The sequence below is a fragment of the Drosophila subobscura genome, chromosome O, assembly GCF_008121235.1.
Source record: "Drosophila subobscura isolate 14011-0131.10 chromosome O, UCBerk_Dsub_1.0, whole genome shotgun sequence".
NCBI classification, from domain to species: Eukaryota; Metazoa; Arthropoda; class Insecta; order Diptera; family Drosophilidae; genus Drosophila; species Drosophila subobscura.
Window position 1 is genome coordinate 16148864 of NC_048533.1, and position 21254 is coordinate 16170117.

At 47.1% G+C, this 21254-nt stretch overlaps 4 protein-coding genes across 5 annotated transcripts; 3 read left to right on the top strand and 1 right to left on the bottom strand.

Moving 5' to 3' along the window:
- Positions 1–30: 30 nt before the first annotated feature.
- LOC117897247 (phytanoyl-CoA dioxygenase domain-containing protein 1 homolog) lies at positions 31–21191 on the bottom strand. Of its 2 annotated transcripts, XM_034805969.1 has the most exons (4): positions 21037–21191; positions 2822–2864; positions 407–1064; positions 31–342 (listed from the first exon to the last, which is right to left on the bottom strand). In XM_034805969.1, the coding sequence occupies exons 2-4, from the start codon at positions 2843–2845 to the stop codon at positions 158–160; spliced, it is 867 nt and encodes a 288-aa protein (XP_034661860.1). In that variant the 5' UTR covers positions 2846–2864; positions 21037–21191; the 3' UTR covers positions 31–157. The 2 variants fall into 2 exon arrangements, with proteins under 2 accessions (XP_034661860.1, XP_034661859.1); XM_034805968.1 differs by lacking the exon at positions 21037–21191 and having other exon boundaries at positions 2822–3026.
- Positions 8727–17962, top strand: LOC117897250 (protein Skeletor, isoforms D/E). Its single transcript, XM_034805973.1, has 7 exons — positions 8727–8904; positions 10809–11312; positions 11385–11644; positions 12518–12617; positions 13850–14626; positions 14690–14883; positions 14940–17962. The coding sequence occupies exons 1-7, from the start codon at positions 8826–8828 to the stop codon at positions 17715–17717; spliced, it is 4692 nt and encodes a 1563-aa protein (XP_034661864.1). The 5' UTR covers positions 8727–8825; the 3' UTR covers positions 17718–17962.
- On the top strand, positions 18646–20729 carry LOC117897242 (probable 28S rRNA (cytosine-C(5))-methyltransferase). The gene is made up of 4 exons (XM_034805961.1): positions 18646–18784; positions 18851–19100; positions 19619–20116; positions 20180–20729. Exons 1-4 carry the CDS (start codon positions 18662–18664, stop codon positions 20608–20610), a joined length of 1302 nt encoding a protein of 433 aa, XP_034661852.1. The 5' UTR covers positions 18646–18661; the 3' UTR covers positions 20611–20729.
- Positions 19099–19587, top strand: LOC117897249. Its single transcript, XM_034805971.1, has one exon. The coding sequence runs from the start codon at positions 19158–19160 to the stop codon at positions 19536–19538; it is 381 nt and encodes a 126-aa protein (XP_034661862.1). The 5' UTR covers positions 19099–19157; the 3' UTR covers positions 19539–19587.
- Positions 21192–21254: the final 63 nt, after the last annotated feature.

A 21254-nucleotide genomic window follows, 5' to 3' on the forward strand; every position in this document is an offset into this window, starting at 1 on the left:
CAACAGCATTCAACTGCTTCAACACCGTTAAAATTCAAAATATACTTCATTTATTCATTAAATTTACGATTATTTCATACATTTTGGCATGTAAAACAAAACTTATGGATTCACTAGAGGACTTATATGCAAAGAATACCAAATCACGATCAGTTCCTTAGGCCTTGCGCTCGAACAGCACGGGGAAGGGCTTGTCCTGCGGGGCCTGCAGCCAGTTATCCTCCGAATACTTCACATTATTCTCAGTCTCGATCACGTGGAAGGTGTAGGCATGGCGGCTCTTCTGCGAACGATTTTGTTCGCTCTTGTGCACCACATTGCCATGGATGAGGATGCAGGTGCCTGGAAAATAGAAAAAGATCATTAATATTGAGGCTTAATGGTAGCTTCTGATCCTGCCACTCACCTTTGCTGACTTGAATGGGTGCAAAGCTGGACTGCGGATAGATTGGAGCGGCACGATCGTAGACCATCAGCTCGGTGGCATTGGTGTCGGGGTTGCGCATATAGCGCCGATGAACGCCGCTCTTGTGGGAGCCCTTGATGAACTGCAGGCAACCGTTGTGCAGGGTGCAATCTTCGAGCGCCATCCAGAAGCCCACCGCAGAGTTGGGCTCTGTGTGCAGATACCAGGAGTCCTGATGGGGAATCACCTCGCCCCCGATGCCGGGATTCTTGTAAATGTACATGCTCTGGCACACGGCCGGGCGATTGTAGTTCAACTGCCAACAGATCTCCCGCACGCGATTGCTGAATGTGATCGAATTGAAAGTGGGATGCTCCACGTGCAGAGCGTGTCCCACTTTGTTCAGGGCAATCATGGGGTCCACAAGCAGCTGCCCCTCCTCACCGACAGCTCCCTTCTCGAAGAAGTAGCGCACCTTGTCGCCCGAATCCATGAAGTACAGCTCCTTGCTGTGCGCATCCTCGGCCTTGATGGTGCTGAAGATCTTTCGATTTGTTTGTGGGGCATCCAGGCACAGGGTTCGTCCAGCCTGGTACAGGGAGTCCACCTCCTCTTCGGTGAGAAAGTCCTCGATGACCACGTAGCCATTCTCGTTCAGCTGTAACCGGATGAGAGGCATAAATTGGACACTATTTGGCATGGAATACACCCATGAAAGCGGGTGAAGGTCTCTCTATTCATAATCTCTGTCCCGACTCTTATCGCCTGCGCCGTCTCGTCTGGCCCGGTCTGTTCGAGTAGGTCCGGTAATGGGGACTTGGGATGTTATCTATATGACTGATTGACCGACTGTGTAACGGGCACGCGCATGTTCCCCTGCCCCCTGTCGACTTCTCCTCTTATCGTATGGCAAAACTATGTTTAAATACTCTTTGTTCGCGTTGTTTCATTGTCTGATCTTTCAACGTTTGCTAATTAACAAATTCTAATGCATGTCAAAATGTGCTGTCCGACATAACTAGTGGACGACAGTTCGTGCTCATTCATTGAAATCAGTCAACGTAAAATTGCAATTCTTACATTTTTGTGTCTCCCTTCTAACAAATTGGGTATAGTGGGCCATCGAACCGCTTAAATTGTCAGCCAAATTGTATTTGATGAGCAGAATATTGGGAAATTAATTTGTATATTTCCATCATCTTCTCAATAAATCATTGTTTGGCAGAAGGGTAAACAAATTTCGGTTTGGTAAACACATTAGAAAGACATATATCATTTTCCTGGTGGGTGCGCTCTCTTTCTTCCTCACAATTTTGGCTCTTTCGGTGAGTGGGGTTAAATTAAATAAATTTAAATTGCTTGAAAACGAAAAACGAGAGTATAAATAGTCGCCGTGACTCAAACAGAAGACGAACAAACGAACGAACAGAGGAACGAACACACCTGCGCTGATCGAAGCGGACAGTGGGCATAGATCTTGTCCATCAGCTGTCCATCGTTTGACGAATTGTAGGAGCATCAAATCAGAGTGGAGTGTTTTTTCTGGGGTAGATGGCTTTAGCAACAGCTACTTATGTTATCAAATGCTCAACCAGCAGTTTCTGTAATCTTTCTGTTTGACATTCATTACGACAAGTGCAAGCAATCATTTGGAAACACTCTGCGTAGTGCGAGACTGGACTGTTCATACATACATACATATGCACATACATAAACACATACATATGTGTGTATGTTTGATGAACTAGAACCTGCCTGAGGGGCTACTTTGCAATTGAGAGATTTGTTGAACTAGAACTTGTCTGGGCATTAGAATATTCAATTCCAGTGCTGTGCCATCAAGAATTGCCACACGTTTTGTGCTTAATTGAATATTCAATTCCATCAAAATGTTTACCGTCGAAACCAGTTTGTCAGCAAACTATTCCAAACCATAATCAAGCTCCATTTGAACAGATATATTATTACCATAGGCCCCGTCAATCGGACCAAGAACTCGTCTGGAAATCAAAGATCGCACTCTGTTTCATTTGAGACATGGAAAACCGTTTCCTCAATTGGTTTCATCAGCAGTCGCTGTTGCCGTTAAGAATAATTCGCTTTGTCTTTTCTTTGGTCCAACAAAAGAATGCTTTTCCGCAGTTGAATTTTCCACCGAATGAGTCGACTCAACGAAATGTTGATGATTCTGATGGATGTAAATAACACGATGACACTCGGGCCAGATCTCAGCCAGGATAATTATAATGGGTATGACTAACTACTAAAGTTCCCACACGCTGACGTTTGAAGCCATCGCGTCTTTCAATAAATAAATCGATGATTGCCATTAGCCCACCAAAATAGACTCACACAATCGGGAAGACCGATCGAATATGAGTTCTTAAGGCGGAAAATACTAAGTACTTGACCCACCTCGTCCAACAATTTGCTGTGCATCTTGTTCGTGTGTATGTGTGTGTCGATTAATCAATGGGTTTTACTTTTCTTTTCAACTGAAAGATCGCACAACTCTCGAACTCTTGTTTTCTTTCAATCGATCGACAATGGATGATCTATAAACGGAACGAGCAACGGCTTGCACTGTTTCACGGTTCGCGGGTCTTTAAAAACTGAACTGTAGAGAAATTCTCGAAAAATGCTCGGAAATATCAAGCAGAGCAGACTGTGTGCCGTGTAGGAAAGATGAGGGGAGAGGCGGACAGGGGCGGACGAGAGAACGAGCTCCCACGCGGCGCTCCGTTGGCTGTTTAACCGTTACATATTCTAAGCATATGCTTATCTCTCTCGTTCTTGCTGGGTCTGTTCTCTCTTATTCTCTCTATTTATACCCTAGCAGAGGCTGTTTTAGTTTAAAGTTGAGGTTTGCAGAGACCATCATTGTGCTGCATCAATATACTTAAATACATATTTATGTATGTATTTATAAACAACTCTGAAGAAAATAATAGTACGAATATAAGCGATCGGTTTAATATCAATTGTTTGGGATTTGTTTCTTAGTCAATGTAAATCGATCGATTTGTAAGGGTATCAAGAGCTTCGCTGCCTACAGCTTACACACACCTTACTCTCTCAGTTGTTTTCTCTCTCTGTTTGGCTGTGGCTCTCTCTGTTATATAGCAGAGCTAATGATTCTGTTGTGCTGTTAGATTGCATAAACTGTTAATTCTTCTGTTGTGCTGTACTGTTTCTGTTGCAGTCTGCTAGATGTTTCTTCATGAACTTTAATGTGTTTTACAGTGCGTTTGTGGGCGTAGACAGAAAGCAAAACGGAAAAGTACAGGCCACTGTACTACACGAGTACGTGAGCAGCGGCGCAGCAGCCCAGCCGAGCCCTAATTTAGGCATCAACTTTGACTAAATCAACTAAATTGTACTGGGTGCTTCTTTAATTCCCACATTTAATATGCTTTTCGCTCAATCTTTCAGTTGATTCGGGTTTCCGTCAAATAATATGAATTTCAGTGCTCTTTTCTGCATGACACGTGTGTCGGGTGTGATCATTTACAAGAGAGGCATATTTGGCTTCCGAAATGTAAGCATAACAATACATAGACCAAGTGGGGGTAAGATCTATGTATATGATTCCCAGAGCTAAAGCTAAAAATTGATCAGGTCCCCTTTAGAGCTACATTTTAAAGCTTTGGCGGAATGGCTATCAAGAACGTAAACATTTTACATGCATCTCCAGTCACTGCAACTACCAAAATATTTGTACGCAAGTTTTCAATGTTATGTTAACAAAAGCACAAGTGCCACTTTTTGACTTCATGTCGCCTCGACCCACCCAATCACCCACATGTGGTGGGTGGTGGCCCCCCCATCAAGCGACGAGTGCAAGTGCAGCCAGCTAGAGCAAATGCCATAAAGAGTCGCCCAATGGAAATGGCAAAATGATAAATAAGCGTGGAGCAGAGGAGATTTATGCCAAAAGGCGAAAACGAATGGCATGCGGCTCACAGTGGCTAACACGGCCACAGCTACTGCAGCAAAGGCTGTGTTTGCATTCGCATTTATTACAGCTTTACAGAAGATTAATTACACGAGCCGGGGCCATAAATACTCGTACTCCTAAGGCAAAGCACACAGAACTCTGGGAGCATTATTTGCAAATGCAAAGCATAAAACTAACTGCATGTGGTAAAAATTCAAATGAGAAACCATTGCACAGCTAGCAGTGGATGTTCAGTACCATCAGTCTTGGCATCAGCCTCCGCTTCTGCCTCTCAGCATCAGCATCAGCATCGGCATCAACTTCAGGCCAGCCCCTGGCGGCGGCATTAGGCGTCGTCTGACCTTGAATTGGTTAAGAAGTGGAGGAGGAGGAGGTGTTGTGTCAGCACCTGAACAATAAAGTCGTAAACCATGTGCAGCCAAGAGGTTCCACAGCAGCTTCTCCCACGAACCAGTCCGTGGCTGCTGGCCCAAGGTCATCTCTGGGTACTTCTTGTCTCTAGCGCGAGACTAATTAAATTAATTAAAATTTAAGGCACGCGATTGGCCTGACAAAACAACAAACTGATAACAAATTCAGCATTATTCATTGTATTTTTTTGGGGTAGAAGTTGAATGTTATTTTCGACACTGCTGATGACTCTTGGGCCTGATTAGAATGTGCTTTGTCAGTGCGTCAGCCGATCATAAATTAAGTCAAGTTTCCTTTCTAATCGTCATACCCTAGCGAGAGGTATCATCGTTATGTTCAGAAGATGATCGAAAGAGCCAAAGTTAATCATTGTAAACATTTTGTAAACAACATGGGAATTATATTTGAATATTTTTAAGGTTTTAAAGGAAATTGTTGCATTCTGAGAGGTCTTACAAAAATCTTTGCAGATGATGTGATGTCTTTTCGAGCTATAGAGTACTTCCAGTTTCGATATTCCGACAAGTAAGCTTTCTTTTTATGTTTATTTTTTCGAATAGGATGTTTGCTACATGATTTAAAAGCATCTTGCTTTTGTTTGATTTGTTTCCATTTTTTAGGACAGGCCCCCCTCGGATTTTTTTATTGCACGAATGTGCCGATTGGAGATTGACCTTAGATTGAGCACTTTGGCAAACAATACTGAAAGTTATTGCACCTTGAATATATGGACATTTACTTGAAATTAAAATGCATGATGCAAGTGAGAGGAAATGACAGCGAGACAGGAAATGGTAATAAAATCGAATTATCGATCATGGCGAGACACAACAACTTTCGCTTACATAAAGACGATGGGGTGACTATTCTCACGCTTATCTTTGATCTGTCATGAAGTCAAATTTCGGGCGAAGCTTAAGACAAAAGCCAAACCCATTGCCGAGTCCACCTCCAACTGTCAGGTATAAATCAGGGCTCAGCCATTATAAAAGCCACACCAAAGAAATTCGCATAACAAAGGCTAATTACGCGACACGCTCAGACTTCATCTTGGCTGGATTTTGTTTTTTGGATGTTTTCGTGCATAATTTTCGGATCAATCAACTCGCAGAGCGGAGGGGACTGGGACGGACAGCGAAAAGCGTAGCATTTGAATGCGGCTTAAAGTCATAAATCTAATGGCTCGGAGTGCGGCGATGCAAATGCGAAAGTGGCCAGAAGAAGACCGGATCGGTTCGACCAACCGGCTGACCAGCTGACCGACCCAGCAGCTGGGCAACCAAATGTGGTAGCTCCATGTTTGAATTATTAATGTTTATTCGTGTCGGAGTTGGTGTTTGGTGTTCGGGGTTCGCTGTTCGCTGTATACCCAATGTCAGTTGAGAAATTAAAAACTAATTTGATGGCAATTCAAATTACGCACATTGAGGCAGTCCCAGTCGCAGTCGCCGTCGCAGTTCCCCCAGCTTGGTGACGGCCGGACCTCAATTTCGTTTTGGGCTTACGAAGAGCGGCATAGGAGGAGTAGGAGAGGAGGAGTAAAGTGACTGGGTTGGGTTGCTGGCCATGCCTCAACTTTTGCAGGGAGTTTGGTTATGAAAGCGTTTCATAAAAGAAATATGACTTTTTGTGGCTCTGCCCGGTGTGTCTTCAAAGTGAAAGAAGCGGAGAGAAGCAAAGAGACCTGAAACATGATGACTGTCAGTAATATATACGAAATGTGCGTTTTTTCTTCATTTCTGTATTTTTCAGCATTTCCCTTATAATTATGTAGCACATATGTATGTATGCCCCATGTAAAACCACCGATCACGTTCACAGTAACCCAGTAAAAGTGTTGCCATAAAATACGTTTCGGTTGGAACGATTTAGTCAAATTTGCACAAATCTGTTGAAACCAAATTTAAATTTGGCAAAAATCATAACGAGAAAAAAAACATTCGCTTGTGTTATAAAAATCATCAACATATCGTTATTGATTCATCGTTGCCTTTGTTGCTGTACAAAAGAAAGATTATAAGCCAAACACTTTGTATGGCATGTGGCCAAACAAAGGGTACAAAGATCCCAAATAGATTCCCAAGGCCCCGAGCGGGACAAGAACAAAAGGATGCCCAAACCTACGCAGATGAGACATCGACTCTAGCCCTGCCTTGACTCATTGAATACGCTCATATTCAATGTCGCAGCTTTGTTTTGAGTCGGGATATTATCATATTTATAATTGAAGCTTTAATTGAATTATGCAAGCAACAAGCCAACGGTTAACAAGCCGGCAGTAACTACAGTACAGCGCCAGCCCGAAATCTGACCTTTGTGCGCTCCCTTTGCACGGGAAAGTTTCGGATTTACAGCAGCCGGAGGGCAACACGAGCAGCTAAAACCCAAACCAAACCAAAGCAAATCTCTGAAACCGACCCCCAGCTGTGAACTTGGCCGCTGATCACGAATTGCCAATCTTACTTTCTTTCACCTTCCGCAGATCCATCAAAGCTGCCCATCCAAGCATTTATCCATCCCCATCCATCATGGGAAAATAAGAGCTTTGCGATGAGCGATTATCTAATCCAGTAAAGTGACTATCGCGGGCATTATCGAAAGTGCAGGGCTCCCAGGGCAATACGAAATATACACACAAGAGTGTGTGTCTGCTTGTGATTGGGCTTATTTAATTCCATGAGTGGTCATTGCATTGAATTGTATGCACAGGGAATACGAAAAATAAACGTGTTCAACTTGTGGCTATTGATTACTTAATCATTAACTATCGCGGAAAAAATCGCAACAAACAACACGATGAAATTTATGAAAGGAGAGTATCAGGATAAACATTTATGCATCTTTTACTTGCATTAATAAATGAGTGTCAATAACATAATATATTATATCTTTTACTCATGCTTAGAAATGATTTCAAGTTTCCATACATTATCTCCACAAATCTCTTAAAAGGTAACATCATTGACTATACCTTTGGACAACAAATACTGAGTATTCCCCACTTTGGTACCACCTAAACTCTATCTCCCATTGTGGCATAATTTGACAAAAATAAATTGCATTAGCAGCGAAACAAGTTCAAAACGCAGAATAACATTTGAATACAACAGCAAAACCCCCCAAAAAAATTCGCAAAAACACAAAATAAAACGGCAAAACAAGCGACAACAAGAGACTTGACAAAAGATGTGCAAAAAAATGAATACATATATATTTCGCGTTACCAAAAAGGTGCCGGCCCAAAGACGTTTGAAGTTGTTAGATGAGGCTGTGTGACTGTGATAATTATTGCCGACGCTGATGAGACGGGTTAAAGCCACAACAGCACCAACAACGCCACTAAATATCACAACAACTACAGCACCAATCACACCAGAAAACATACACGAAAAAAACCACTCCAACATCAGCTTCAACAACAACTTCTACACTTACAACAGCTACAGCGACAGCAACAACAAACACTCTAACAAACACTCAATTGTAATTACAACAATGAAAACAGAAAACACCAACAACTGCCAGCAGAGACTGAAAACCAGACTCCAACAAAGCTAGCGTCGCAGTCCGAGCTTCACCAACGTCAGCTTCGCAGTTTCAACAGCAACAACAACAACAGCAACGAGCCGCATTCAGCAGCAGCACCAGCAGCAGAAGCTTCGGGACAGCGCGGGGGCTGAAAGTTTTTCAACTCTTTGGTCGGCCCCACAGCGCAGACGCAGCGTCGTTGTCGTTCAGTGCGGTTTTGGAGTTCGTTGCGTCTGGTCGAGATCCCCCCAACAGCAGGAACCATCGATCCCATCGATCGCTCATAGAGTTGTTGCACTGTGCGATCCGTTCCGACCCGAGTTCGAGTTCGAGTTGAAGTGTGTGTGTCGCGAATGCGAGAGGTGTCCGTTCCGTCTTGTCTACCTCCGTTTCAGAGTGTTTTTTGGTGGTGTGCTGTGCTGTAGCAAGGATTATCACACGGCAATCCCTCTGCAAATCAATTGAAATCAAATCGGGCCTTAGCCCAGATAACACTCACACACAAGAGCTAAACACTCGCACATGTACAATCAATTAGCCATGCTGGCAATGAAGGATAAACCTTGGCTGGTGCTATTTGGCCTATTGGCCGCATTAAGCTGTAAGTACCCCGGGCAATGATTTATAAGTGCCATTGTGATGCAAATTGAGGCAGATCGAGCTGCAGACTTAGACGAAGCGGCTCTATGCCCGTAGAGACAGAAACTAGATTAGTGGCCACTATTTATGGCCAGAGGGCGGCGCGGACAATGAGCCCACAGCAAATACACAGCTCAATGACACGCCGAATTTCTGTGTGTCCGTCTGTCGGGCTGTCCGTCTATCCGCATTATAGATGTGTGTATACATCATCTTTTGTGAGTGTAAAGTGAGCCAAATGAATATTCAACAGCTTTTATGATCTGCGCTGACCGTTGAACTGGCCAACTGACTGACTGAGTGACCAACTCCAATTGTGTCTCTTGCTGACTGACTGACTTGCTGGCCGACTGGCACTGGCACTGGCCGACCGACTGCATTAGCATTTCCATCACAGATTAGCATAAATTTCAGTGCCTGTCTGTTTCCTTGATACCATTTCGGAGACCTCCAGGCAGGCGGCAGGCAGGCAGGCAGTCAGGCAATCGAGCGGTGGGAAAGCCGTTCTGCTCCGCGAAAGTAGGTCTGTAGGTTGAGGATTCGTGGTGCGAATTAGCTAGGTACTGGTGGATACTCTTTTGGATGCTGAATATGCATTTGCATTTTCATTTGCGTCTGCATCTTTATCTATTGGTTTGGCAATACGAGTGGCTACCAGTGATTGCCGATTGCCAATTGCCAATTGCCCCCAACCAGTTGGCCAACAGTTGAGTTGACGACTACCTACCTGCCTGGCTTGGCCTGGTGGCTGGCTGCCTAATGGCTCTGTCTAACTTTAGCCCGATCATCATTAATAAGACACACCAGCGCTTGCCACTGATTGCACAGAGTTTCTGTTTGGTGCTTGGCTTTATTTAACTTTTAATTACACCTTTGGCATTTTGCCAAAGTCTCTCTCCTACGCCTCGCTACCTCCCTACCTCACCGACCATTGATTTCTGGGACATTTTGTGGTACAAAGCGGAAATTGGCTGGGCAGAGATTCATTCTACTGGCAAACAGGAAAGACTCGTCCATGTCTGCGCAATATTTGGAGCACCAACAGCCATGGCCACATGAAAAGTGAACCAACCATCCACCATCCATCGGCCAAAAACCCAATCGGGTTGTGTCAAAAATAAAAGAGAAAAACGAAAAATAAAACATAAAACATAAAAACTGCAGGCCATGGCGACCAAACCATTTGATGGCTGTTAAAAAGCCAAACGTGTTTATGGCCCATGCAAAAACCAAATCACAACAACAACAAAGATTGTAATAAAATAAAAATAAATTGAATTTGAACAACAACAAGCATAGATTGTGAAGGTGAAGTGGGAACACACACACGTCGGGGGGTCCGACATTAGTGTCGGCTTAGAACCATTCATCTCCCTCAAAAGAAAAAAAAACAAAGCAGAATTATGTTGTGTAGTTCCCATTAGGGCACGCATCACATCACAAAGTTTTGGATTGTTTTCAAAGTTTATTTCCCGTAAATCCGCTAATCCGCAACTTCCTCTAGCCAAACAAACAAAGAACAAAGAGAACCCGAATCAGATATTTTCAGCTGATTCAGAAATCAAATCGAAAGATTTCATTTTATTTTATTTTGAATTCTTTGTTGATTTTTGTTTTCTGGGATTTTATGAGCATTTGTTTGCCTGCCTAGAACCCCTCAGTGCTGGCTGTTGATATGTAAATCGTATGCGAATAATTAAGTGGCCGCTAAGTGGCGATGGAGATTTCAATTCACTTCATTTCATTCCATTTCGTGGCTATATCGTTAGTTATCTATTAATTACTGACTCAGCTCAGAGTTTGTTGCCTAAGTCTTTTGTTGTGGCTCGGCTGTAAGTCTCATTATATTTTCGTGGTGCTTCCCAGGCCTGCCCAGCCGCAGCGATGCCGCGTATCCGTATTACGGCACGAAGATCGGAGCTCTGACACGTCTGCACCATGGCGTTTCCGGCGATGTCTATGCCGTGGACTCGCGCACGATTTTCATCAAGAAATTCAGCTACGACGGCGAGGCCCCGGCCGCCTACTTCTACGTGGGCAACACGGCCCGACCCAGCAACGAGGGTGCCACCCGGCTGCGGGACGAGCGCGGGGGCACAGCCTCCCTGACGCGTCGCTACCGGAACAAGGACATCACCCTGTCGCTGCCCGAGGGCAAGACGCTGCGCGACATCAAGTGGTTCTCGGTGTGGTGCGACGAGTTTGCGGTGAACTTCGGGGATGTGGCCATACCAGCCAGTCTGGATTTTCCAAGGCCACAGAAAATTAGCGCATTGCGCGGCGTCCACGGCGTGTCCTCCGAGAACATTGTGATCGTGGATGCCCAAACCCTGCTGGTGCCCAACTTTAGCTACGATGGCGAGGCGCCAGGTGGGTAGAGCCTCAGCCTTTCCAACTCTTTATTCTTACTATAAGCAAATTCATTTATGTATTTCTATATAGATGCCAAGTTCTGGGTGGGTCGGGGACAGCGTCCCACGCCCGAGGGCCTGCGCATACCCGACGAGAACGGCAAGGAGAATCCGCTGCGTCGCTACGAGCGCAAGACCATCGTGCTGACCCTGCCCGAGGACCTGACCATCTTCGACATCGGGCACTTTGGTGTGTGGTGCGAGGCCTTCACCGTCGACTTTGGCCACGTCCGCCTGCCGGAGGGCCTCAATGTGCCGCCATCGCTGAAGATGCTCGGCATCAGTCCACAGGTAAAGAAGCCGATCAGTCTCATTCTCAGCGAACTGAAGCGCTGATTGACCATCGAATGAGTCGAGTGAATCGAGTGAATCGACGAATCGAACGAGGGGAGGCCAATGTGTGAAAAGCTATTTAAACAATCGTATTTATTCTACTTTATTCGGTCGTGTATGCGAATATTTATCAAATCCAATGCCGCGGCAGTCGCCTGGCCAATTCCTAGACTCTAAGCTTGCATTTCTTTATACGAGAAGATGGATGGAGGGTGTGGCAGAGCAGGGAGAGAATCCAGCCAGACACACACTCGATTATATATATCTAATATATCTAATACATATGTATAAATATGTACTTGTAATACTCACTTGTGCTTGTTATTTGTGTTTTGTTGTCTTGAGTCAACTTTTGCTTGTTCCGCTGCGTGCGAACTTTGTTTTTGGGAGCGTCTGATACAAAATGAAATATGTGTGGGACACTGACCCCCCCGTCAATTCCTCCTCAACTCCCCCACAACACACACACACACACTGGACACACACCCACACACATGAAAACACATGCACAGTCCATTCCCCCAATCCGATCCTATCCGATTTCCACTACTAACTTACCTCCAAGCTAATTCCAAAACAAACAAAAAACATTTTTCATTTTGTAAAAAACCATTCCAAAAAGCAAAAAATATTTCGAATACAGCAAAACAAAAGTACAAACATTTTTGGGTATGCTCAAAATTACGACTTTGGCAACTCCCCTCTCCTCCGTTCACACCCTCCTCCACACGTACACACTCACACCCACACACACACACTACCGCCCAATTCACAGCCCACCCCGAACTCCCATTCCTAAAGCGAATTCTCCCTAAACCAATTCTCTTCCAGTCCAAACTCAACTGCGAGGTGCTCTACGACGATCTGGCCTTTGAGGTGCGCTGGGCCGTGGCCGGGGAGAGCATTGTGGTGCAATTGGTTGCCAAATTGGGTAAGTCATCGGGGATTAGTGTTAATTAATGCGGAAGCTGCTCCCGCTAACTCCAAACTCCCCCCACCAACCACTTGCCACTGCGTTGACATTCAACCAAGTGTGAGAACGATTCGAGTTTAGCAGTTTAACAGAAGAGTGTGTTAATTTTGTATGGTTTACTGAAGATGCTAACAGCTGGATGGGACTCTTTCTTGTTTGCTACACTCAAGAAAAATAATGGCAGTGTGCGCTCTAATTTATGGGAATTTAAATTCGAGTTAGTTGCATTTGTTTAGGAATTTCAGGTGAATTTAAAGCGAAATATTTTAACGATTAACAACGACAAAGATCTAAACTCAGTTTCACCCTTTAAAAATCTTCAAAAAAATTAAAAAAATGCTCCAAATTGTTGGAGTATTATTTCGTTATATTTTTGCGAGTGCAGCGCAAACAATGAACTAAAACCAGAGGCTCGATCGATCGACAGCAGCCCACACCCTTGGCCTGACCTATCCCAGGCGGGGCGGCGACAAGCCTTCGGATTGCACCTCGCATCGGCTACTGTTGATTTATGATGCTTTGACATTTTCTCAAGTACAGTTAATACTCGCAAAGGAGAGACAGAAACATACAAGCATAACATGCACAGACAAAAGACGAACGGACGGGGCAACAATGAAATCCAGTTAGCATCCAAATTGACCGATCAGCATCCACAGCGACGGCATCCAGCGATCGGCAGAATAACAAGTCGCGAATTATGACGACTGGTTTTATTGCGCAACTGCGAGTGTGGTGTGTGCAGATGGATGGATACATGAATGGAATGGGATGGATGCATGTGCCAGGAGGCAGGGGCAGTGGCAGTGGCAGCGATTTACTGGTTGCATCTGCAATCTGCAAGGCATCGAGCAGCGAGCATGGAGCATCTCCATAGTTATAGTAATAGTTGCAATAACATCTCCATCTAGGAGCCAGCTGCCACTGCCACTGACACTGCCACTGCCACTGGTCTTGGTCTTGGCTGAGCAATTTACAACCGCTAAGAATGCCGGCAGGAATTTTCACCTGGAAAAATGCCCGCCCAACCGGTTGAGTGGCCAGCACAGAATTGGGTCAAGCAACTTTCGTTGATTGCCATTTCCCCCGTAGAGTACACTTCAATCCAGAGCAGCCCCACCCAGTCCCGATTTGCCGCCAGTCCCTCACCTCACCCTCGAGCGCCTCTCATTCTGATTGCTCCTCCACAGAACCGAACAACTACATGTCCTTCGGCATCTCACCGAACAAGAACATCAGCCAGATGATCGGCGCCGATGCCGTTGTTGCCTGGGTGGATCCGCAGTCGGGCAACGGCTTCGCGCAGGATTACTTCCTGGAGGGCAAGGCCCAGTGCTCCGGCAGCCGCGGCGCCTGTCCCGACACCAAGATCATGGAGAAGACCAACTCCATTCGGCTGCTGAATGCCGCCATGGTCAATGGCTACTCGATTGTCACCTATCAGCGCTCGCTGGCGGCCACCGATCGCCTGGATCTGCCCATCTCCGTCACGGATGCCGAGTCCGTTGTTTGGGCCATCGGACCGCTGAACGACTACAAGGAGGTCTCCTTCCACACGTTCTACAACAAGCATCTGCATCAGATCGAGTTCGGTCGCCAGCCCAAGTGGAATTGTCCCCTGCCCGAGGGCGCCAAGCCGGGCAGCAGCTCCGCCGAGCAGGAGGACGTCACTCTCCCGACCCAGAGCTCCACCGGAGGCAAGGGCTATCCACCCGCCGGACACCCCCATCTCGAGCCGGAGGAGGAGTTCTACGAGAATCGAGCCGAGGCTCTGCATCGCCAGCCACCTCAGAGGCGCCAGGAGACGGGCATCATCACCCAGCGACGCCCGGTGCCCACACCTAAGCCAGTGAACAGCAACGGAGCCTGGGACATTCCGCCCATTCAGTGCCACGAGCCAGAGGATGGCGTCTTCTATGCACAAATGGGACCCACTGGCGGCAAGCACGGCTATCCAGCCATCACTGGTGAGTCTCTCTTTCAGCTTTACTCTCTTTTTGATGTCTAATCTGTGCCTGTCTTTGGTTTAGGCCACGTTGGCTGGGGCATTTCCTGGTACATCAATGGCCTGCTCATACCCGAGATCCATGTGGTGCGCGGCAAGACCTACACCTTTGTGGTGGAGGGAGGCAACAATCCCGACATCCCAGCCAAGTATCATCCATTCTACATTAGCGACGATCCGGTCGGTGGCTACGAGCACAAGCGCGAGGAGGAGAAGAAGGTGAGACCCGAGTTTGGAGGGCAATTCCTGATGTGATTTGGAAATTCCTTTTGCAGGCTGTTCGCATATTTGCTGGAGTTCATCGCTCGCGGTCGGGTCAGGTGACGCCCACGGGCGTGGGTCGCCTGTGCAACTGGACACCGGACGTGGAGGGACCGCCGGCGGATGACTATCAGTCCTTTGGTGCCTACCAGCGCACCCTCACGCTCAAGTGCGATGCTGGGGAGCCGGGCGTGATCAGCTGGAAGCCGGACAAAAACACGCCGGACACCGTGTACTATCACTGCTTCACGCATCGCTATCTGGGCTGGAAGATACACGTGCACGACTCGTGCGAGCAGGGCGATGTGGGTGGCCAGGGGGCAGCCTCCGAGCAGCACGAGATCCGTGTGCCCGCTGCGGCGTCCGCAGCCGAGCCGGCGCCCGTCCACGAGGACTATGCCGCCGAGTCGTCGATCCGACACGAAACCCAGGTCAGCCCCAACGATAATTTTTTATTGAAGCACCAAACCGATTTGATTAAGAACCACAATATGAACGGAACACCGCCTAAACTGAGCTTTGAAATAACGAAATCTTCGGAAATAACCAAACTGATTTCAGATGGCATCCGCGCTGCTGAGGCTCTCGAGGAGAGCCTTCTAAGGAACCCACACCCAAACGCAAACCCCAATCCCAAACAGAACGAAGTGAGCTCGGGCCCCCATCTGCCGAACCATCAACCGATAACCATCAACGGCTCTCGATTACCCCAACTGGCCACCGTCCGGCCCGAGATACTGCTCGGCGAAACCCATTCTCACAAATCACCTGCATCCGCATCCGCATCTGCATCTGCATCTCCCTCATCGTTGTCGTTGCCTTTGCCTGCTCATCCGAAACTTCCCATCTTTGCCACTGGCCCACATCTCATTCACAACTCCCATTTGCACTTGCACCGCCTGCACCATCCGCAGCAGCATGTCCCCCACCCGCCCTCGATTATAAGCCCCCATCTGCACCCGCACCCACTGCATCATCACAATCTAACCAGTAACCTTCCAGCACTCGCACAGAAAACCATCGGCCTGTCCGAGTACCTGCGTCCGCCGCAGAATGCGCCGCTCTTCCATCCGGTAAAGCTGCCCGGCCGCCGGCCCTATCCCGGTCCCATCAAGAAGGTGCCAGCATCCAGGCCCATCCTGCCGCAGCAGCATCCCCATCCGCATGCTCATCCGGGGGGGATTCTCCAGCAATCATCGCTGATTGTCCAACACTATCGCAAGCCCGTGCCCAGTCTGCTGAAGCCATTTGTCAAGGAGAAGCCCTTCCCCCTGCAGCCCATAGCCGCATCGGTGCTGCTGCTTGGTCAACCCACGGAGCTGGGATCAGCTGGCCAGCGAAAATCAGAGCACGGGGAACGCCCCAAGCTGAAGCCAAAGCCCAAGCCGGTCATCCCTGTGCCCTACACGGACCACGAACCGCAGGCATCCCTGCAGAACAATCTCTTCTTCAATCTCCACTCGAAGCCGGAGCAGAAATCCGCACCGACAGCCACGCCCAGCACCAGCACCACCACCACGAGCATCGTCAAGCGGCCGCTGCAGAAGGAGCCGTCGCCCCAGGAGATTGCCAACATGCGACCGGCCGTCAATCAGGGATTCAAGCCCGACACAGTCATTGTGGAGAGCGGATTCCGGCCGATTATGCGCACAGATGGCAGCGGTGTGCAACTGCCGCCAGAGCTGATCGAACAGGTGGCACACAGGCGCGAGGATCCGGGCACGGAGATCGATGAGGTCATGGAAACGGACACGCTCTTCCTGGCCGCACAGCAGGGAGGCAGCGAGACGCAGAGCTTCGAGCCGATGTTCATACCCTCGCCGCTGGACAGCATCAATGCCTCCATACAAATGAAGAAAGCAGTCCCCGAGGCAGACGAGGAGGAGACAGCTGAGGAGGAGGAGGCATCGGCACTTCGACTACCATCGGCGGCAGTGGAGCATGCTCTGCCCTCAGCCGCCCAGCTGCGCAAACCCACTTTGGGGGAGTTGTTCGGTGAGGAAGATCTAGACGATGAGATGGAGGAGAAACTCAATGACGAGGAGGTGGAGGAGCAGCCGGTTCTGCCAGCCAAGAAATCATCTACGGCAGCTGTCACTCCATCGAGCACCACGCCAGCGATTGCCATACCTGAGCAAGAGCCAGAGCATGAACTCTTCGACGATGGCATGGCCAGCCTGTTCGGGCCAGACTCGCAGGAGGAAGAGATCTATGCGGATGAGCTGGAGTCGGAGGATAAGCTGGCAGCAGCCGCAGAGCGCATCGATACCTACTACCTGCCGCCGGACAACCGAAAGATTCCGCATGCCGGCCTGCCCAGCGGGGCGCTGTACACCTTTGATGGCAAGAGCGTGGTGGATGGCTCCCTGGTGCTGCCGCCCAAGCTGGATGCACGGGACAATGGCCTCTTGAGGCACTCGCACTACGGGCTCACGCCTCTGGAGCAGCTGATACGGACAACGCCGCAGTTTGGTGCCTTCCACGGCGAGCTGCCGGAGGAATTCCAATCCACACAGAGCCCTGTGCGGCCTGGTGCTCAGCCCGTGACGGAGTACTCCAATCCGGTGCCATTCAGCCGCACCACAGCCTCCGTTTATCCCAGTAGCAGCAGCACCAGCAGCAGCTCCAGCAGCAGCAGCACTACCGGAAGTGGAAGCACAATCTTTACGCACTCATCGCCATCGACATCGTCATCGCCATCACCATCATCATCATCATTGAGACCCATTTCCACCAAGCTGCACCTAATCACGTCCGAGAGCAGCAGCAGCAGCAGAGGGCACAGCACGTAGGGCATGCAATAGTGAAATTCAGAAATTAGCATAAAGTTGCTAGCAGTTAACCATTTGTTGGGGCTTACCTATACATAAATAACATTTAAACCTGTGTACTAGCCAGTAGTTTTCTTTTCTTATGTGTTTAATTAATATGATGCTCTTAATTTTAAACGAAACGCATGAATTTTTATTAGCTAAGCTAAACGATATGTTTAAACCGCATTTTAGTCGTTGTGAAATAAAACAAAGAAGGAATTACATCTTTTGAAGTGAATCAATTGAAGAGCTGTTGCTGATACTCAACTTTCAGATGGAATTGATATAAAACTATTCAGCAATAGCCAGTGCACTTTTCCTTCCAACTCCACGATTTCATTTTGTAAACAAACACAAAACAGTGTGGCCAGAGATCATGCACTTTGGGTCTACTTTGGTCATACCGTTCACAGATCGAAATATATAGCTCATTCTGTCGCAAGAATATTTTGCTTGTCTGAGTACTGGGCTTTATTGTCACATTTTTAATAATGTTTGCAGCCATATCGATTCCTGAAGTAGACTAGCATCTTGCAAAGTGGCCGGCTAGCATTCCGATATGTACATATGTACATACATAGATACATTTTATACCGCACAAATTGTATATCTAACAGGTTTTATGCACTGGCACGGTTTATATAAAACCTTATTTCCTACAAAACTCAATAAAGCAGAGTCCATAAAATTAGCAACTATTATAAAAAATTGATTCTTCAATCGGAGTAAATTATTGTTTCAGTGTTAAAATGTCTTGCAAGCTAGTAATATTAGATAGAACATCAAAATCGAGGAACATGATTTAAGACTACGGTATATTTATGGTATATTTTGAAAATTCAAAAGAATATTTCGGTATATGCTCGAGGCTCTGACGGTATATTTTATCGATAGTTCCGCGTACAAACACACGTGACTATATCATGAGTAAATTCACGCATTCCGTAAAAGTTCCAACCCAATATAGGGCCACAGCCAAAATATTGAAAGCTGCCCTAGAAAAGCAAAAGTCAATCAAATCACTGATATTCGAGGAAAAGCATGCAGTAAGCCGTGACGCCTCAACCAAATAAACGTGCCAGCAAATCAAATTTTCTCATCTCACTCCACAGCGCGTTCGTACTCTGCAGGCGGTGCTGAGGCATTATAGCGACAATCGGCACGCCATAGACAACGCCATCGAGGAGACGAACCTGTTGAAGGATAATCCCAATCTCGACTCTGCTCTGGCCAAGGTGCTGGTGACGGAAATTGTGTTCGGAAGGGGCCAACTGACCGGCGACAGCAAGCCTGTGCAAACGGTGCGCCTGTACAAGGAACGCTTGGATAAGGCCATAAGTGGGTCAGAAGTGCAAAAGAAAGGCAGGTGTTCCCACATTGACGTATTTGTAACAGTATTAGCCGGCTGAAAGCAGTGCAATGGGCAAAAAGAACAAGAAGCAAGCAACCACAGAGGCCGCTGAGCCCGTTCAGCCCGTGGCTGATGTTGATGCTCAAATTGCAAAACGTCCCCGGCAGCAGTCGCTGGATCGAAGTCTGGAGGTCTTTCTCTGGCTCTTGGCCTACAGTTTTCTGATGTTCACGTTGCCCTTCCTGGGATTTTATGGTGTGCAGAGCTGGCTGAAAGAATCGTTCCCCACGCTGACCATCTTCGAAGTCAACTGCTACTCGGTGCTGACCGCCGTTCTGGTGGTCAACGCTGTGGTGGCACTGTACGTGCTTAAGGCATTCCGCGAGAAAGATCCTCCTACCTTAGAGGAAGTTGAGGAGGCAGAAGCTGAGCAGAAGAAGAGCCAGTAACTTAGTCTTGAATCAACTAAAATAAAAGTCAATTCGACAATCTTTTAAACGCGGCTCTTTCATTTGTATCCCCCGCACAGAGCCAAATCCGCGCTATGTCCGAGTCAATACGAATCTGCTCAGCAATGCCGATGCATTGGAGTACCTGGTTGGTGAGGAATGGCGGCGCAAGGAGCTGCCGGCCGAGGCCACATATGCGGACTTTCTGACTGCCATCCGGGCCATGGAGGAGGATGAGTTTATGACGGACCTGCACGTCGAGGGCGTACTGATATTCCATCCCAAAGTGGCGCGCTACTGGGCTGAACACGAGTTTGTGCACAGCAAGAAGTTCATACTGCAGAACAAGGCAACCAGTCTGGCTGCCGAGCTCTTGGCACCACCAGTCGGATCCACCGTACTGGACCTTTGCGCCGCTCCAGGCATGAAAACGCTGCACATGTGCAACGTGATGCAGAACAAGGGACGCATCTATGCGGTTGAACAGTCCAAGGAACGCTACAGGGCCTTGTGCGATATTACCAATGAGGCGGGATGTGAGATTGTGACGCCCATTCTGGGCGATGCACTGACCATGGGTGAGTAAAATAATTGCAGCCATATTGAATGCCCATCCTTAAACATTTATTGTTCGTCTGCAGATGCAACCAGCTGTCCGGATGTGGAGTACATCCTGGTGGATCCCAGCTGCTCCGGCAATGGCATGCAGAGCCGTATCAGCGTCTGCGACGAGCAGAAAGACGACAAGCGTCTCTATAAGCTGGCGGGCCTACAGATCAAGATCCTGTCGCATGCGATGAGCGCCTTTCCCAACGTCAAGCGAATCGCATACTGCACATGCTCGCTGTGGAAAGAGGAGAACGAGCAGGTGGTGCAGCGCTGCCTGCAGCTGAATCCCTCCTTCAAGATGCTCAGTTGCAAGAAGGCGCTGCGCAACAAGTGGCAGAACGTGGGCGACAAGGAGTACGCCAAAATAGGCAAGAACTGCTTGTACTGTCTGCCCGACAGCGACCTGACCGACGGCATCTTCCTGGCGCTATTCGAGAAAAATCGAGACGCCGACGAGGATTAGCAGATAAAATAGGAAACCCAAAGGCATACTTGCTGATTTATTTCTTTATTTGACATATTTTGCGATTGCATTACTTCAACTTCATTTGAATACATTTTTATAAAAAAAATTGGAAAAAAGAATTTGATTTTTGATTTATAGTTAAATACATGATCCCCGATTGGGTTTATAACGATTTGTTTATAAAATTAAACATTTGAATTCCGATTTACCTGATGGCAAACGGATGCACAATTATAAAAAAATTTAAAAAAAGGATATAAAATGCTACTCTTACAACAATCCATTCGAATTTTAAGTGACATGATGGAGAATGATGGATATAAGGTGAACATTTTAAAAAAAAAATAGAAAAAATTATGGTAACGAATATGATGAAGAACATGATTGAATAAATATATATAACATCTACATACTCGAAGATATGTGTGTGTTTGTGTGAGCGATACATGTAATAAAATGTTATCTTATCAACTATCTAGTGTCAAATTTTAAAAAGGTTTCAATATGTTTGTATGCCTACGAAATCGTTCTTTTCTCTTTACGTTATTTGAAATTATATTCAAATACTATTGCCAGATCGAAATTCAAAGTCCACAAAAAACATTTACACCTCTTGCGGCTCAAGATTCATGAAAATGTTG

What these genes read in the sequence shown, in the direction of transcription:
- LOC117897250 (XM_034805973.1), top strand. Translation starts at nt 8,826, where the DNA reads ATGTACAATCAATTAGCCATGCTGGCAATGAAGGATAAACCTTGGCTG. An exon ending in CCTATTGGCCGCATTAAGCT is followed by an intron (nt 8,905 to 10,808) that starts GTAAGTACCCCG and finishes GGTGCTTCCCAG; the next exon opens with GCCTGCCCAGCCGCAGCGAT. An exon ending in GCAATTGGTTGCCAAATTGG is followed by an intron (nt 12,618 to 13,849) that starts GTAAGTCATCGG and finishes GCTCCTCCACAG; the next exon opens with AACCGAACAACTACATGTCC.
- LOC117897249 (XM_034805971.1), top strand. Translation starts at nt 19,158, where the DNA reads ATGGGCAAAAAGAACAAGAAGCAAGCAACCACAGAGGCCGCTGAGCCC.
- LOC117897247 (XM_034805969.1), bottom strand. Translation starts at nt 2,845, where the DNA reads ATGCACAGCAAATTGTTGGACGAG. An exon ending in ACAGCAAATTGTTGGACGAG is followed by an intron (nt 1,065 to 2,821) that starts GTGGGTCAAGTA and finishes ATCCGGTTACAG; the next exon opens with CTGAACGAGAATGGCTACGT. An exon ending in ACCCATTCAAGTCAGCAAAG is followed by an intron (nt 343 to 406) that starts GTGAGTGGCAGG and finishes TCTATTTTCCAG; the next exon opens with GCACCTGCATCCTCATCCAT.
- LOC117897242 (XM_034805961.1), top strand. Translation starts at nt 18,662, where the DNA reads ATGAGTAAATTCACGCATTCCGTAAAAGTTCCAACCCAATATAGGGCC. An exon ending in TATTCGAGGAAAAGCATGCA is followed by an intron (nt 18,785 to 18,850) that starts GTAAGCCGTGAC and finishes CTCACTCCACAG; the next exon opens with CGCGTTCGTACTCTGCAGGC. An exon ending in GGGCGATGCACTGACCATGG is followed by an intron (nt 20,117 to 20,179) that starts GTGAGTAAAATA and finishes GTTCGTCTGCAG; the next exon opens with ATGCAACCAGCTGTCCGGAT.